The sequence below is a fragment of the Rhea pennata genome, chromosome 2, assembly GCF_028389875.1.
Source record: "Rhea pennata isolate bPtePen1 chromosome 2, bPtePen1.pri, whole genome shotgun sequence".
Taxonomy (NCBI): domain Eukaryota; kingdom Metazoa; phylum Chordata; class Aves; order Rheiformes; family Rheidae; genus Rhea; species Rhea pennata.
The window spans coordinates 156,022,177-156,039,557 of record NC_084664.1 but is presented as its reverse complement, the minus strand read 5'-3'; the positions used below and the strand labels follow the sequence as shown (position 1 = coordinate 156,039,557).

Here is a 17,381-nt window from a genome sequence, read left to right as displayed (position 1 = left end):
ACCAGCTCTTTTCGGACATACAGGGTGACAGACGAGTTTCTTTCCGTAAACATCATCATCTTCTAAAAATTATCACTAACATGTAAAGAAAATGTCTAGTCCTGTGCTCTGTATGTATTCTTCAATGGGATTCATATGTTATTCTATGTCTCCCCTCAGCCTCCCGAGAGGTTTGGCCAATCACCTCAGTCTGGTTCTAACTTGAAGCTTTATTTTGTATCTATTTATAATGAGAAATTCGAGAGTTTTCAAATTTCAGAATGGTTGAGGTTGGAAGAGACCTTTAGAGGCCATCCAGCCCAACTCCCACTGCCCAGGCAGAGTCACCTAGTCAAATAACAACTTCTCAGATGGTACCATTGGCCTAGTCATTTCTGAAAGGTCTATTTTTATGATCTGTGGGTTGGGCACAGATTTAGCACTGGTTACTACTCTCATTCCTCAACAGAACCCCCCACAGATATTAATAGGAGCATAGTAAAAATGAGGGGAAAAAAAGCCGTCTGCTGCACGACTGCTGGTAGCTGTGAACGTGATGAGTTGTGCTGCGTTCATTATCGTCTGCTGGAAAAACAGGCTCATTTCACTTCTGTCCTTAATTTCTCCTCCTTTGCCACCACCATCTTGCTTATTTTCATTTCCCTTTGTGTACGTTTTCTTTCTGTCCTTTTAATTTTCTGCCCCTCAAGTTATCCAAACAAGGCTCAGTGAGGACCTATACAGACCAATTTTGTACTAGTAAAAACAACGGAGTGGCTGATTTAACCTTGTTGGGCTTGGTGCCCACCACATGAAAAACAATCATGCCCATTAAAAAGACTTTGAAACAAGGCAATGCTTAGCCACAAAAAGTACTACTTGATTCATACTTACAGTAGTGACAGGAACAAATACGTTCAGATATAAGCAGTCTTCACTGACTGAATATGATGGGGCCTCTCCATCTCCCGGCTGCCAACAAGTTGCCCTACAGATTGAGATAATTAAAATAAAAAGTCTTGTATTCCTTTTCCACTGCTGCTATTTGATGCATTTTTTTTAAAAAAAGTTTACATCTAAAAGTTTAAATCTATATATCTCAATTGCATTCAGAATTATATTCAGCTACATTTTAGTGTGGTAGGTAAGAAATATGTGCGCTTGTATATAGACACACAAATGTACAAAACACGATGTATTTTCCTGTCTACAATCAGTCTTCCAGATAACCTCTTAAAAAAAAAAAAAAAAAAAAAAAAAGGATTAGAACTCAAAAATAAGCCTTCAGATAACTCTCACCTTACACAAGCAGCACAAAATTAGTTGCAGAGGGAGAAGCTCTGCTGAGGTAAGGGGAGCAGCATGGGGGAACTCAAGCACCAGCACACCTGTGCACTCTGCTTTTTCACTGAAATACTATTTATTTTAATTTCTATTGAATAGTGACTTACATATCTAAAAATATAGCAAGATTTAAATTATAATGAGTTTAAAAACCTATCTGTTTGCTCTAAGTGTCATAGCAGATCATTAACAATATCCAGCACTGTTAAAGTAACCTTTCAACAGGAATTCAGCCAGTCACATATAGATCTTTTCCAGGCCATCATATGTATGAGATTTATATGCTCAAGCTCTCTTCAGAGAACTAAGTAGATGACTTTTGCTGTTCAAATGTAAGCTATTCTGAGGCAAGTTCCATCTATTTCACAGCCATATTTATATTGCACAGTGACCTATGGAAAATACCACAAATTTTTCAGAAGAACTTTACAAGATTCTATAGAATGGACAGGAAATAACTTACATAATTATTTCTAAATTATTGTTTTTAATTGCTTCATAAGATTTTATATTGAAAATGTAAAGAATGACTTAGAAAACTTCTTGGGGAAGGAGGAAAAGAACGATCTTTAGTTCAATTCTATAGAATATTTCTGTAAGGGATTCTCATCAATGATAATATCACCCAAGAGCTTTCACACAGAAGTGGAGAAGCGCATCATCCCCAACTGAAATGGCTTGTCATTTTAGCCAGACAAAGCAGAAATTCCCAGGTAGGAATCTGGCCAGGACAACAGGCATAAAGATATTAATCATATGTCATTCCATGAGGTCTCTGTAATGATCGTGAGTGCTTTTTTTTTAAAAAAAACTTTTTCTCTATTTCTTTTTTTAAGTAACTCTTCAAGGATCCCAGCACCTCCAGCTTGCAAGGTCTACTAACATCACAACTGACTTTGGGGAAAGGCTGCCACCTGCTGAGGCAAGCCCACAGCTCTTATAAGAGCAAGAGATTTTTTTTTTGGAAGTTTTTATCCACATCCTGGTGCAGCTCTGGGTTGATACGTATTTCTTCTGTGAGTAATGGCACTGTGGCAATGTGAACTTCTGTTATATACAAATATTGTGCAACATAGATACACAGTCCTCAAAGAGATAGTCATCAACACCCGTTTAACATATGGAGATTGAGAACCCTCTGATTTTCCAAGTGTACCTCTGAGGCTAAGCTTAAAGAGCGCTTTTTTACCCCAAATTAGTAATAAAAGATAAAGGCCAATTTTTTCATTGGCATAAGGAATCACTGGAAATTCACAGATATGAACAGAGTAACTAAGATCCCTAAATTGCTTTGAAAATCTCAGCCAGGCTCTTCATTGCAATAGCAGGCAAGGTTTTCAAAGAGAGTCCTTGGACGCAGTTAGGTCTTACCAAAGGTCTACCAACCAACATGCTGTGGCTGCATACACAAAGAACTGATGGTAGTAGTGGGTTAACCTTACACCACTGTGCACTTGAGGAAACAAGCAGCCATGTCTCACTAGATGCCTCCAATATACATCAGCCTGTGCAGCTAATGTGGTTATGCAGTTAACATGCCCATGACTCAAGAGCAACCTAGAGCACAAGGCCACCAAAGGGCTAATGTTCTTTTAAGTCCCCAGGACAATGGCATATCTCTTTTAACTCAGTTCTTCACAGGCTTTGCTAGAAATTCATGGTGAGAAATCCCAAATAATGGAGTTTCACCCTCAGGGTGTGCTTCCACAGAAGATGGTGGTGATCCAAGTCAAGGCTGCAGGGTGCTAGCCTCCCACCTCTCCTTAAAAAAATCTAGTACATCCTCAAGCAGGTCACCTTTTGGTCAGATCAGCTAGCCATGCCTGGCTCTTCATGACTGTGCAGACATCACTGTGTCCATGAGGACTGTATGGTCTGCTGTGGCTGGGAGGAGTGCACAGGATCTCAGTAGATTTCAGGTCAGTATAAACTGCCTTGGAAGCACTTCAGTCACTAAACCTCGACTCTATGCCCTAATTTTTAGAGAGCCCCCTGAAGAAGTTTCAGTGAGTCCTTCCACCTGGTTCTCTCATTTTCACCGTTCTTCATCTTTAGCCTCCTGTTTCTATCACATTTTTTCCCTTGCCATTCTTCATAACTGTTAGAAAATGATCTGTTTTTTACTTATAGAAATGTGATCAGATAGAAATATGATCTCTCTCATACCAACTTTCTGTGTGTGTGTGCAGCACGGCTCGCTCAGACTGGTTTTTGTGCGTGTGTGAGAGATATGGATTAGGGGTGCACCGTGAGGAAGACACTAGAAAACACATTCTATTTTTACATCTTGATTCTTATGTTGTTGTACTTCTTTTTAGTAATTAAAAAAAAAAAAAAGAAAAAAAGCAAAAATAACCCCCTCACACCACAATCCTGACATGTTCCACGGCAGAAATATTCTAAGTAGTCTCACCAGAATCTTCTTTTCTTTAATTAAGAAACATACATTCATAACTAGCCATTTTGGCTCTCCATTTCAACTAGAAATTAGACTGGTATCACAAGCCTAAATGAAGCACAGCAAACGGGTCAACGGTCACAGAGTGCATCCAACCTAACCTCACCAAACACAGTGCTGTCTATACACCTCTGAAGAGCCAAAGCTGGCCAACAGGAAACATTAGATACAAGGATTTAGGAGGAATTTAGCCAATCTGGTAATACGGTCCCCAGCACTTGTTTCTTCTTAATGCGCTACCAAGAATGTTTGGAAATTTTGTATTTTTCTCCATGTCATTTAATAAATACTTGCTTTTTAAGAGTTTCTGGACAGAAAAGACTATTTGGGTCCTTCAGCCTGACCTCCTAGATCATTAAAGGCAGAAGATTTCTGTAGAATGTCCATAGTTTCTGGTTATATCAGAATTAAAACATCTCTGTTTGATTCAATATTCCATTAATTTATGCCTCAGCAGAGGAAAAATGTATTTGTATAAATATTATAAGTACCTGTACAAATATTTAGAATTAAAATGGATTGACAATACAGGGTACGTGGCGAGTATGCATAGATTCAAGGCAATGTATTAGAAGCTGCCTTTTTTCTTGAAGTACTTACAGGCATTAGTTCTTAGACAGAAAAGTGATTCTTTTTGCTAAACAAAATCCCAAGCCTGTATTTATCTGTGTGCTATAGGTTCTTTTGCAAGTCAGGACACGAATATCTTGGTCATCACTCTGGCTACCTTCATACCCCTTTCAGATGATCAAAGGATTTCCTTACCGAGCTGCAGTAGCATTCCAGGTTTCCACCCAAGCAAACGGCTCTGGAGGACCAAATCGTCTCTCTGAGAGTGGAGGAGCTGCATATGGAATCCCAAGGAACTGACTGATATTTCTCCACTCGGAGCCAATGTGGATTACCTGGGATTTGCCAATCAAATCTCCATGGGATGGAATGTACACGGATGAGGTTAAATCAGATTCAGAAGTGGGCAGAAATAGATCTGTTACAAAGGGGAGAGGAAAAAAATGAAAAAATAGATTTTAAAAGTTATTATTTTAAAAATGCTTTCATAAATGAAAATTAATCCTATTTTTAATTTTAAACATGGTGTCTAATTCACTTCAGTAACCGGGATATAGATAAGTCTGTGTCATCCTATCCCTATAAAATATTTCACGCAGTGCTAGATACTAGCTAGTGGAAATAGATATGTAACTAAATCTTTACCCTAACATTTCTTCCAGTAAGACACCACACTAGAATACGAGCACATCTAGAAGATGGCAGAGCTATCTTCAGAGCCCTACCCTTGCATAGAGAAGGCAAAATGCAAAACCTTAAATATTTATAGGAGGTCAGAGAGAGGGAAGGTAACTATATAGCTCATTGGTTTGGACTCTGACCAGAAAAAACTTGTGCATTCCATACAGACTATTGCAAGATGTTGTATGATTCTATCTAAACAGCTTTGACAGGACACAATGAATACCACCTATCTCTGGAGATATTCAAGGCCCACCTGGATGCAACCCTGTCTAACATCCTCCAGGTGACCCAGCTCAGCAGGGAGGTTGGACTAGATGATCTCCAGAGATCCCTTCCAACCTTACCAATTCTATGATTCTATATCCAAATTCCCTGCAGTCCTGTGTGAGGTTACTGCTCCTGAAGTGAGAGTTATCTGTTCAAATACATCTTTTAAGTCGGGCAGATGTGCACCTTCTACATGCCAGTGAAGGGACTGCTGGACTATAGAGTACCAGAGACCCTCCATCACCATCTCTTGCCTTACATTGTGCTTGTGAGTGCTGCCATTTACTTCCATAGAACTTATGCCCAGTATCTAAATTTTAGATCAAACATAATTGCTATCTGAAATTTAACTTTTTGCTGCCAGAAAATTCCAAAATATTATGGGTTTAGCTTGATCCAAAATCTTATATATAATGATTATCTGAAGCATTGGCCAAACTGAAGTAGTGATTTTTTAATAATGACTTACTTTAAAACAGAGCTAAACGATATCTAGTAATACTCAACTATTAAAATAGAATTTATCTGATATCCAAATTCTAAGTCATGTGACCAAAAGAAAGCCATTCATGGCTATCTAAATATCTATTCTTCCTTTAAGCTCATAGTCTGATTTTACTTTATTTGATAATAATAAACCCATTTTTCTTTCAGCAAGTTCAGACCTAGAAGTTTTTTAATGATTTTCAGTTTTTCACTGAAACCTCAGTGAATAGGAAAAGAAATAATCCTTTTTCCCTCCATTATTGTAATACGTTTCTAATTACTTTAATAAACTAGAAAACAAGTCATCAGTATTAAACCAAAAGAAAGTATCATTTTTTAAAAAAAAACAGAAAAAAAAACATAGAATTCCAAATAAGTGCATAGTTAAACAACAGAATTTTTAGATATCTACAAAACTTCTATTTCTCCCTTAAGTCATTTTGATCTTTTCAAAAATATTAATTGATTTCAGAGGTTTCACAGGTGGTCTTTGAGACTCTCAATTGAGAGTGGATTTTCAACAGGCCTTGTGCTGTGTAAGTCACAAACTTGAGGGGGAAGGATATACAGGAATAGGACTACTGGAGATGGAGAGGAAGGAGCTGAACTTTCATTAATGTGTTTTTGTTTGTTTTTTTTACCATTCTGCACTTTGCAAAGTGTCTTTTGCAGACCAAACTTCTTGCATGATATTGCTTCAATGGAATACTATAATATGACGATTTTGTGTTTTTTGATAAAAAGTATTTGGGGATGTTTTCACAACCTATTTGGCTTTAACTCCACTGAGACCACAATCGATAATTGTCTAGGAGGTATCCACGTAGGTTTATGTTTGTGGAGTATTTCCTCACTCTCCCATTCATGAGAACGGTGCACAGGCCACTGTATTTGAGTTTCTTCTTCCAAGACCCTCTTAACTTGCTCTTACCTTGTCTCTTATAGATATACGTAGCTGGTTCTTTGAGTAAAATCCAACAGCTGTGCCCTTGCAGGCTATGTGTGCATATCTGTGTATCTGGATAAAAAAGGCATCTTATTGACGATGGCTGGATTTCCAAGGTAACCACTATACATGACTGGTTCTTTGAACAAGCTGTGAGGTAAAACATAAAGGATAGAAGCAGATAAAATTTGTGTGCAAAATATTTGTATGATGTTATGAGACACTTAAAGATTTTGCAGGTCAAGCATCAGATATTCTTATCTATAAAGCAGCACATTCAGACACAAATGTCCTCAAATTTTCAGAAGTTTCTCCAAAACAGCCAAAGGACAAAAACGCATATTGCCTTTGGAACTAAAAGAGATAGCTACAGAACTGCTATCATAGGTTTTAGCAGAAGAAAAATATATTCCAATGAAGTACTGAGAACCTCAACTGAATTCAAACAGCCCACAAGCAGAAAAGTGAGCATCTCACTCATCCTGTTTTGCCCTCAGAGGTTGGGATACAATATTTCTCCTTTTAGAAAGGTTTAGAAAAAGGTAGAAGGGGATGTGTGTGTTTGTGAACCTTCTGCAGAAAGCAGGACCATTCCAAGGACCATCTTCTGCAGAAGCTGAGAGCAATTTCTTGACTTTTGCTTATTTCTACTCCTCTAGCAGTTTGAGGATTTCACATTCATATGAAGTTAATGAAGGACCATTTTGATACAATCTCATCAGATTCCTGATTAAAGAGATTGCCTTTGTGGGTACTGTAACCCAACCCCTGCTACACCTCAGCTCTCAATAAACCTGCCTTCATGCACCACAGCTATGCATTCCTTTAAATGCTATTAGTCTCCCATCTGCCTCACTCTTGTGGGTACAACTACACATAAGTAGCTCTTAATTGTTATTTATACAATAATCCCAGTTTCCCTTTAAGTATTTGTTATAGTATTTTCCAAATTGCCCAATATCTGGAGTATTGAGAAGTTTTGAGCCCTAGATGTGTGAAAATTACCTAATCACTGCATGGCACTTCATATTTTTGTTGGATCCTTCATTAGATAAGCTGATTCAGATCCTGTCTCTCAAAATTAAAAATATTGTGCTGAAGTTACTTTTAAAGGTAAGTATATGTATGTTAGAAGGTAGGGGGAGGGCAGGAAGGAAAGAAATTGTTCTTGGTGTTTGATTCTCATGTGTCAGTATGTTCTATAAAGTTGTAGGAAAAGCATTTCTTACCAGATAGACAAAAGTCTCTAGCAGTGGAGAAGTCATTGGATATATCTCTACTAACTTGCACAGCCTCAAAGTTTGAGATGGATGAATCCATAAGTACAGAGGACACATCCAGGGGGTGCCATATATCCAAATACTCTGTAAAATAAAGCATACAGAGACGACCTAAATCATTAAAAACTTTAGAGAAAATTAATACAGAAGGAAAAGCATTGGGGAGCGCCTCAATCAAAGACTTTCGCCTTCCTTTGTATCAACTGAGAATAAACAAAATTTCATATTCCAAGGCTTCTTACTGGAGTGTCCAATGCCATTTTCAAAAGTCAAACCTACCCCAGAAACCTAGAGGTAGGTTTACAAAGGTAGTCAGTTACTAAAGAAGTAGATCACGAACAGCTCCAGCAAGGTTTTCTGCAAGTAAATCTCACTGATTTAATTTAAAGGTATTCAATCAGAGCTCAATGTCTAATTACATTAAAGACATGGACCAAATGCTTGCACAAGAGTGCCTGAGCAGGCAGACCAGCTAACTCCTTTGAAAGCAAGTGGGCATCCTGCATGTGACTCAGCACTCCTAGCAGACCCTTGAGACCTTAGATTGACCCTTGAGAGATGGGGGCTGGTGTCCTAAGGCAAGCTTCATCTCAGCTAATTTTAGTCATCTGCAAAGTAGATGTCTACATCTGAGTTAGTCAGCCTAGACTCCTTTTATTACTGGGGAAACAGCACTTTTGGATACAATTTCTCCATCCTGTTTTAAATGCCTGCTTTAGGACATCCTGAGCTCTACTGGTTACACTGACTAGACCTCCGTGTCAACTGTACAGGAAATCTGATGCAAGTATATCATATGGAGACATCTACACTGCATATATCTACATTCAGACAGCAAGTCCCAGTCTTACAGCCTAAGTTAAAGAAAAGAAAAAAAAAAAAGAAATAACAGTTTTTGCACGTGTTATGTTGTATCTTTTCCTCACTTACAACCAATTCACTGAACCACCACCGAAACACAGACAGTTTTCAAATATATATATTTTTAAAGGATTATTTTGACCATTTCAGTTTGACCTTCTACATAGAATCACATGAAATTCTGTGAATTGTACTAAGGTCATGAAGCAACTACATAATTAAGGTTTACTTCCTAGTTTTATATAAATACGTAAATATACACACACAGTTCTGTGTATACATATACACATACCATGTGTATATACATACCACATGTCTGTGTGTGTGTATATATGTATACATATATATGTGTGTATGTGTGCGTGTATATACACATATATATAAACAAACATACATATTGACTAGTATTCAACAAAACTTATTCTTCTGTCCTAGAGCACATGTCAAAAAAATTCCAGATTCTTTTCTCACAACATAAAAAGATCAAAATATCTGCAGATCTCTCAATTTTGCACAGAGGAGTGAAAAAGAAGGGCTCAGGAAGGAATAGGACTTTAAATATTTCATTTTCTCTCTTTTAGAAGAAGTAAAAGGACCATAACGCAGCCTGCCGAGTCCTAAATGGGAGGCTGGTATTACCCTTGCTGTATAATTGCTGGGTGAGGACAGACCTGAGGCTTACTATTCTTGGTGAACAGATCTTGCCTGTTATTTCAGTTCATTTGCCAAGCAGATGTAAAAGTTACGACTGTCCATCTCATTAGGGATTTGTTTTAGTCTTGTGAGAACGGGGCGATGTGCAGATAGCCAATAGTTTCCTTCCTCCCCCTCCTTACAGGAAGACAGCTATGACCATACCATCCAACGCTAAATCTTAAGCTGAGGTCCGGGGTTCACACACTCAGCACTGTGGCATGCCCTCCCTGCAATCTGGAAATCTTGGTGCTAACTTACTTTTCCAGTTGATGAGAACCAAGATACAAAACAGACCACAAGCTAGCCTGGCTGTACTGTTCTTTGGGCAAATCAGGTAGGGAATGGCAATGACCAAATTAGATTTTAAAATTACTTTATTCTAAATAATTCATGACATAATAATTAACACGGGAGAATTGCCACGGCTCAGACGTCTACCTTGATACTAAAAGGCTGCTACTGCGAGGTAAATCTTTGCCAAGGAAGTGCAAGTGCAAGCGCCCAACATGGGAGACATCCCAGAGAGCAAGTCACAAAGAACTGAAGAGTTATCACCATTGCCGTGGTGGTTGCTGTAGCCTCAGAAATTTGGACAGCTTCTCTGCTGTCATCCTTGCAGAAGGTAACATTCAATAGATTCATGGAGCGATGAACCTACCTGCTGTAGGCCAGACACCCTCCCAAACAGCTTAACCCTAACACAGCTGTGAAGAGGCAGTCAAAACATAGCACTGGATTTCACTGGTCCTTTAACACACCTTGAAATCATATCACTCCTGCTATATTCAGGAGAATTTTTTCCAAGAGATAGAGGCCGAAAGTTTCTGGCTATATAGAAATGAATGTTAAATTGGTACTGTACTCTTATATGCTAAAAGACTATAAGCTTACTTTACATCAGAAAGTAGCAAGGTTGTTGTCAACACGACACACGGATGGACCCTGAACTAGCAAAGGAGCAAAGATCTGGCATTCAGTGCTTGATTTATGCAGCAGATCTACTGCAATTCATTTTTTGTCTACCCCTTAAGTACCACCTCTTCACCTACTTTGGAGGAACATGGTGTTCTAAGTCATGTAGAAATTCCTACATTTCATGATTTTAATGATTTCATTGCTTTAAATCCATATCTGGATTTAAATCTGACCTTATTATATAATTTCTTCATCTAATCTGATGATTTGCAACATTTATTTAGAAAGACGCTTAAACATGAAATCAAGTCCCTAAGTAATGAAGAATTAACCATTAAGTTTCCTCCAGAGGTTGTTTGTCTGCACTATATCCCCACATTTTGCTCTTCCAGATTATATCTTGCTGGTTTATGTTTTCAATTCATACTTATTCTTTTTTGCAAAATGTGTGAACAAGAAAAAGAATTAGCAACATGCTTTAAACTATGTTTTTACAGAAGAGCAATGCTGACACCCTGTACAATGTCCAGTACTAACAACTGAGGTCCTCTACTACTGGAGTAGTAAGTAATCTGTCTGGGTTCAAACATAAAGCTTCAAATTACTAGTTAAGTTCTTTAAAAAAAGAAGAGCGTTGTCTGGATTCCACTGCAAGACAACAAGTCTGAGTGCATCAGTGGTTTTGGAAGATATTTTCTCTGGACTGAATCTATTCCCATAGCTCCCCTGACTCACCAAATGACCTTGAGTATATCATATAATTTTCATATCTCTCAGTTCCACCATGTATCATACATTCACAAGTATTCTTGCTGAGCTAAATTCTACTTTTTCAGGAAAAGCATTCAAAACAATTCCGCAAAAGCAAATAAAGTCCTTGGATTTACACCACTGACACTTCCAAGAAGAATTTGGCCTTCTGTATCTATTTCACTGAGGTTTACCATTATTAAAATGTTTTGAAGACGCTCTGATGGAGCTTGTGAGTGCGCACTGTCATTATTAGGCACAGGCAATTTGTTCTGTGTTTGTTCATAAGCTGCTTGTTTCCAGCTTCTATGTTAAAAGATATTTATTTTATTTTGGTGACTTCCAGCACTACCCTTTTCCAATCTTCTTCCCTGCTTATCCCAGATAAGATAAACACAGAAACACTAAAGCTCGTTTTGATGACAGATGAAGTCCCTTTTGCCCAGAGCCATCACCACCATGGACAATGCCAGCTAGCAGTTACCTTCAGGAAGAGATTTTTGTCACTCAGTTATTTTCTGCTCCCTGTTCTCCCACTCAGCAGTAGGTGCTGCAGTGTCCGTAGGTCCTACGCACCCACTTCATCGTAAGGACAAAACACAATTTTTCTGTGGCTGATCTAAACTCATCTCATCTAGAAATTGCTCTTACCAGGCACATGGCTTTAGACCGGCACTGCCTTACTGAAAATGCACAGTGCACCTGATGGGCTGGAAGACACTTCTGGTTTATATATAGGTTACACTCTGCCTTTCTAAACCACATTCTGGCATCTGCTTTTATTGGATAATTCTAGTACTCTGAATCCAGCCAGCCCTGTAACTTTTATTGCAAAATTATAGATGTCCCATACAGGGAGCTTCTCTCTTCCAGATGTTCTTGTTTGGGTAGGCAATGCTTGGGACTGGATTTGCAAAAGAGCTCCCACTGGCCTCTCGCTGTTCCCACTCAAGTCACAGGATCACAAGACTAGAAGAGATTTCCTGGGGTCAAAGAGTCCAGCCTCCCACTATCACAAGCAATTGCACAATGAAATCCATTTCATAAGGTCAGCAAAAATTTTATCATTGATTTTAGTGGAAGCAGAGAGAGGTCAGTTCACTGGAAAATTTGACATTTGATATAAGGAAATAGAGACACAGTAGTGCAATATAAACAAGCTAGATTTAGAAGAAAATTTACAAAGTGGTTACAGAAGTACATAAATCAAATCTCTGGATCCAGCATGCCTCATTTGTGTTTGAAAGACAAGTTTTTATTTTAATTCTAAAGTTTGTGAGCCATATTTATTATTCCTAAGTCAAGCCAAACACATGCTTACAGACTGAACTCACACAGTTTTATATTCTTAAGAGTTCAAAGTTCTTTCCAATCAAGATCACTAATCTGTGTGTGTACGAAGAGTTCATCAATACAGACTAGATCTGCAGAAAACATACCCTTCCTGAATTATAGTTTCTTCCCTTTTTTGTCAATCCACTGAGATTCAAACAATCCAGAATGAACCATTCTCTTACGCCTACCACATAATAACTATAATCACACCTCTGGGACAAACATGTCTCATACTAACAAACATATCATTTATGGCCTTTAGCACTGAGTAACCTTGCTGTGCTGATAAGAAATGCAAGCTTCCTGCCTCCTTCAGTCATGCCAATTACAGTAAATTGTATAGAACAATAATATAAACATATCAGATGTTTATCTAGGTTTAAAATAAGCTGGGTTTTTTTGTTGTTGTTTTTTAATAGGGTAAATTCCTCCTCTTTACAAACAGGATAAAAAGCAGACTTAAGACCAAGCAGAGGTTCCAGAGCAGAAGTCCTGCACGCTGTCCACACCGGTGGGATACGAGCATATTCGTGGTCTCTAGAAAGCCATGGGGAAAGTGAGAGGAGACACCAGGTGCTCCATCCTCCCCAACTCTGTACTGTCCTCCATTACCTCACTCAAGTTGGCCAGGAGCTGGACAGAGGGCTTCCTCAGCTGACCACAAGCTGCAGCACCTGTGTATTACCATAAGCATTTCTGTTGTGAATGGAAATACCACGTACTGAGATAGCCTGATGGAAAAAAAAATTTTGCCATGTAGGAAAATCCCATACCCATTGCTCAGTCCTGATGCAGGGGAAGGACTATAATCATTAGAGGACCACAGAAGACAGAAACAGGAAGGGCCTTACAGTTCATTTCTTGCATGGTTTCTCAGTAAATTACTTGATTTTGGTCAGAGCAGGAACTGACCCCGTAAGATCTCTCAATACGTTTCTGTCCACAATCTACAGCCACATGTAGAGGTCAGCGTTTAAGGGACAACGTCTAGTACCAGTTGCCAAATCTAAGAAAGGCAGCTATATCCTATCTAAAAATTAAAAACCTGAAGACAGACAAATGCTGATTAAAATTTGGATAATTACTATATACAATTCATAAATATCACAGTAAAGCATAAACACTGATGGTACACAACAGTGTTACTCCTCCCTTCCATATACCTGAAATACTTCCAGGCTCTCCAATTCAATTGAAGTACATGTACTCCTTTCAAAAAGCCAGGTGAGATGTTTCACAGATTCTTTTATCTTTTCAATCTTAATAGCAAGGACATAAAAACTTCCACAGCTCAAATCCTAGTACACAAATTGTGTGAATAACAGGATGATACAATTGTAAAACATCAAGAAATAAAGAATTTCTCATGCAAAAATATTTCTTATCTTGTTCCTTAACTGGCTGAGCTGTATCTCAAACATAATTATATGTCCTGTCAAACATAATTATAGGTCCTGACTATCTCCCTTTTTATACTAACATTCATCCATATTCTCAGAACTTAGTGCAGTCATTATTTACACATCAGCATAAGTAAATTAAACTACAGCATATCTCTATTTAGCATTTTTAACATGGGTAGTCTTGAAATAACAGCTGTGCTCCCATCTTTAATGTCACAAGGCATATTTGAAACCTGCCACAGATGGTTCCACACTTGTCATCACCACAGTATATTAACTCCTCCATGGGGAAAAAAATGCTCCAGATGTAACAAGTAGGACTTTCCCAATCTTTTCAATGTATCTATTTTTCATGCCTTATTTTTCAGCTAACAGAATCTATGGGGAAGTCATCCCAGAAAAATAGGAGCATGTTCTGCTGCTTATGAGAGAAATACAAAAAAACAAGTAAGGGCTGAAAAACACCTTCAGGTAAACGCACTAGTGATTAATGACCAAGAAAATCTCTCCTACAGACTTTATCCTGGTATCAGAAAGGATTTGGTGAAAGGGGTGGGGGGAAGCAAAGGAAGATTAAGTAATAACAAAACAAGAAGAATTTAGCCAAAAGGCATGAACTGCAGCGTGCAGCGCTCCACCCTTGTGACCCGCAGCCATTTCAGAGCACCTAATTCCCCATTTTGCAGGCTAACAGAGCATCTAGTGAGCAATCAAATCACCTAGCAGGCCTGCCTGTCAGGTGAGTAACCTGGGGAATGCAAGCAAGAGGGAGCCTTGCCCTGGGGAAAGGGATCCCAGGGCTAATGTGGGCTGCTGTGGAAATTATCTGACAGCTGGCAAAGACCAGGGAGGACCCCATGACTCCTCTTCCTCGGGTTTCTCTTGAGGCTAGTGTGGCCTCAAGAGGGGGAAGGGGTTTTCTCTATTTCCCTAGTCGCTGTGTGCCGCTCTATGACAGAGCATGAAAAGATGCTCTTATTGAAAATTACTTTTGCACTGCGAATTCAAAGGTCAAGAGGTTTTCTGAGGATCTCTGCTCGTGAACAGCTTCATAAACCGAGAGCAGGCAACTGAAAGAAATCAGATACATATTCTCGCTTTGTTTATTTAGAGGGAGTTTCAGGGAAAGAACATCCAAGAAATAATTTGAGTGAGCCTGAAAAAGCTGATCTCAACTTTCCCCTTTTAAAAGCATAGCGACAGCAATGGAATTGCCCCTGCACGCAATGGGATGAAGCCGGCTGCAAGGTGACTCGCTCAGCTCTGAGGACTTCTGCTTTCAGTCAGATACTAGGATAAATTAAATAATTCTAACTGTTTCTTTCTAACTTTGGGAGATTAAAGGAAGGATTGTATACCCAAACTTAAAATAAACAAACAACAGTGAGACCATGAGCTTAAAAAAATGCAAAACTGAGACAGATTCAGACCTGGTAAGAGTCCAAAGACAATTTATCAGGGAGAGGGCTGACTTTGTTGCAGAATGAACTGACACACAGAAAGCTTTCTGAGCTATAAAATTACCCTTTTAAGAGTATTCTGCAATTTCTCCTGGCTGTTTATGGTAAAAATTAAGAATTTTTACAATTTATAAAAATAATGGCACTTTATCATCTCCAGGTCAGAGGGATTCTACTGGCTCTTCAGAGAGGATCTCATTTGATCCTCTGTAAAGATCAGGAAGGAGGAGCTGGTATTAAACAAACTGGCTTTTTGCAGGGTACCGAGAATTCCTCAAAAGGCACCTGCTTTTTACAACCACATAAGCCATCTAATGAAAAATGCTGACTCACTCTGCAATTCTGGTTCATCTGGTTGCTGCAGTAATAACGTATTTAAAACAATTCTATTAATTCCAGCTGGAAAAGTTGAAGCACCTTATTTCTTAGAGTGAAAACATGAGAAAGAAGACCTATCTTCTCTGAAGATGAAATTCCAAAATAGCTTCTCCATAGCTCCATAGAACTACTAGGTAAGAGTCCTAGCCAGCTTGCAGACAGAGATAAAAGACAACCTTATGCAAGAAATTTTACATAGTTTGGCTGTCTCAGATAGCAACAGGTACCTGAACAGACCTTAGAAGGTATTTTTCACAGAATTACAGAATGGTTGAAGTTGGAAGGAATCCCTTGAGATTGTCTAGTCCTACCTCCCTTCTTGAGGCTGAGGCAACTACAGTCAGTTGCTCACAGCCACGCCCAGTCAGGTTTTGAGCATCTCCAAAGATGGAGACTCTTCAGCCTCTCCAGGTAACCTGTACCAGCATTTGACTACCCTTAGAGTAAAAAAGTTTTTTTTCTTATGTTTAAGTGGAATTTTCTGTATTTCAGTTTGTACCCATTGCTTCTTGTCCCATCACTAGATACCACTGAGAAGAGTATGACTGTCTTCTTTACATCCTCCTACTTCTATCAGGTATTTATACATACCAACAAGATTTCCCTCAGCCTTTTCTCATCCGGGCTACACGATTCTAGCTCTCCTCGTGTAAGAGATGCTCCAATGCTCTTAATCATCTTTGTGGCCTTTCACTGGACTTAATCCAATAAATCCATGTTCTCTTGTACTGGGGAGCCCAGCACTGGACACAGCATGCCAGACAGGCCTCACCAGCGCTGAGTGGAGGAGAAGGCTCACCTCCCTCTACCTACTGGCAATGCAATGCCTAATGCAGCCCAGGATGCTGTTGGTCTACTTTGTCATAGGGACACACTCCCAGCTTATGTCAACTTTCTGTCCCCCAAACCTTTCTCTGCAAAGCTATTCTCCATCCCCACCTGGGGAAGGATAACCCCATGTGCAGGACTCTGCACTTCCCCTTGCTTAAATTCATAAAGTTCCTCTCTGTCCATTCCTCCAGCCTGTTGAAGCCCCTCTGAATGGCAGCACAACCATCTGGTGGTTTATCAGCCAATCCACCCAGTTTTGTATTGTCTGCAAACTTGCTGAGGCTGCACTCTGCCTCTTCGTCAAGGTCATCAACAAAGATGTTAAACCATTTTGGCCCCAGTATCAACCCTGCAGGCACCACTATGGACTGGCCTCCAGCTGAGCTTCATGCTGCTGATGACAACGCTTTGAGCCTGCAGTTCAACCAGTGTTCAGTCCACCACACCGTCCATTTATCTAATCCATACTTCATCAGTTTGGCTATAAGGATATTTTGGGAGATTGTGTCAAAAGCCTCACTAAAGTCAGGATAAACAGTGCCCAGTGCTCCTCTCATCCACCAAGACAGTCCTCTCGCTACAGAAGGTTGATCAGACATGATTTCCCCTTCATAAATCTAGTATCTTTGGGAATGGTTTCCAGGAGGATTTTCTCCATCATATTCCCAGGGAATGAAGTGAGCTGACAGACTACAGTTCTAGGTCACTAATTTGCTCTACAAACTTGAACCAACTAAT

General features: G+C 39.2%; 1 protein-coding gene across 1 annotated transcript in view; it reads right to left on the bottom strand.

Moving 5' to 3' along the window:
• Positions 1 to 17,381, bottom strand: part of TG (thyroglobulin) — a 168,504-nt gene that overhangs the window by 77,290 nt on the left and 73,833 nt on the right. Inside the window, exons 36-39 of the mRNA XM_062568427.1 lie at positions 7,964 to 8,098; positions 6,720 to 6,884; positions 4,547 to 4,769; positions 874 to 967 (exon numbers count right to left, since the gene is read on the bottom strand). Of these exons, the coding sequence (XP_062424411.1) occupies positions 874 to 967; positions 4,547 to 4,769; positions 6,720 to 6,884; positions 7,964 to 8,098 (617 nt within the window). The remainder of the gene's footprint in view (positions 1 to 873; positions 968 to 4,546; positions 4,770 to 6,719; positions 6,885 to 7,963; positions 8,099 to 17,381) is intronic.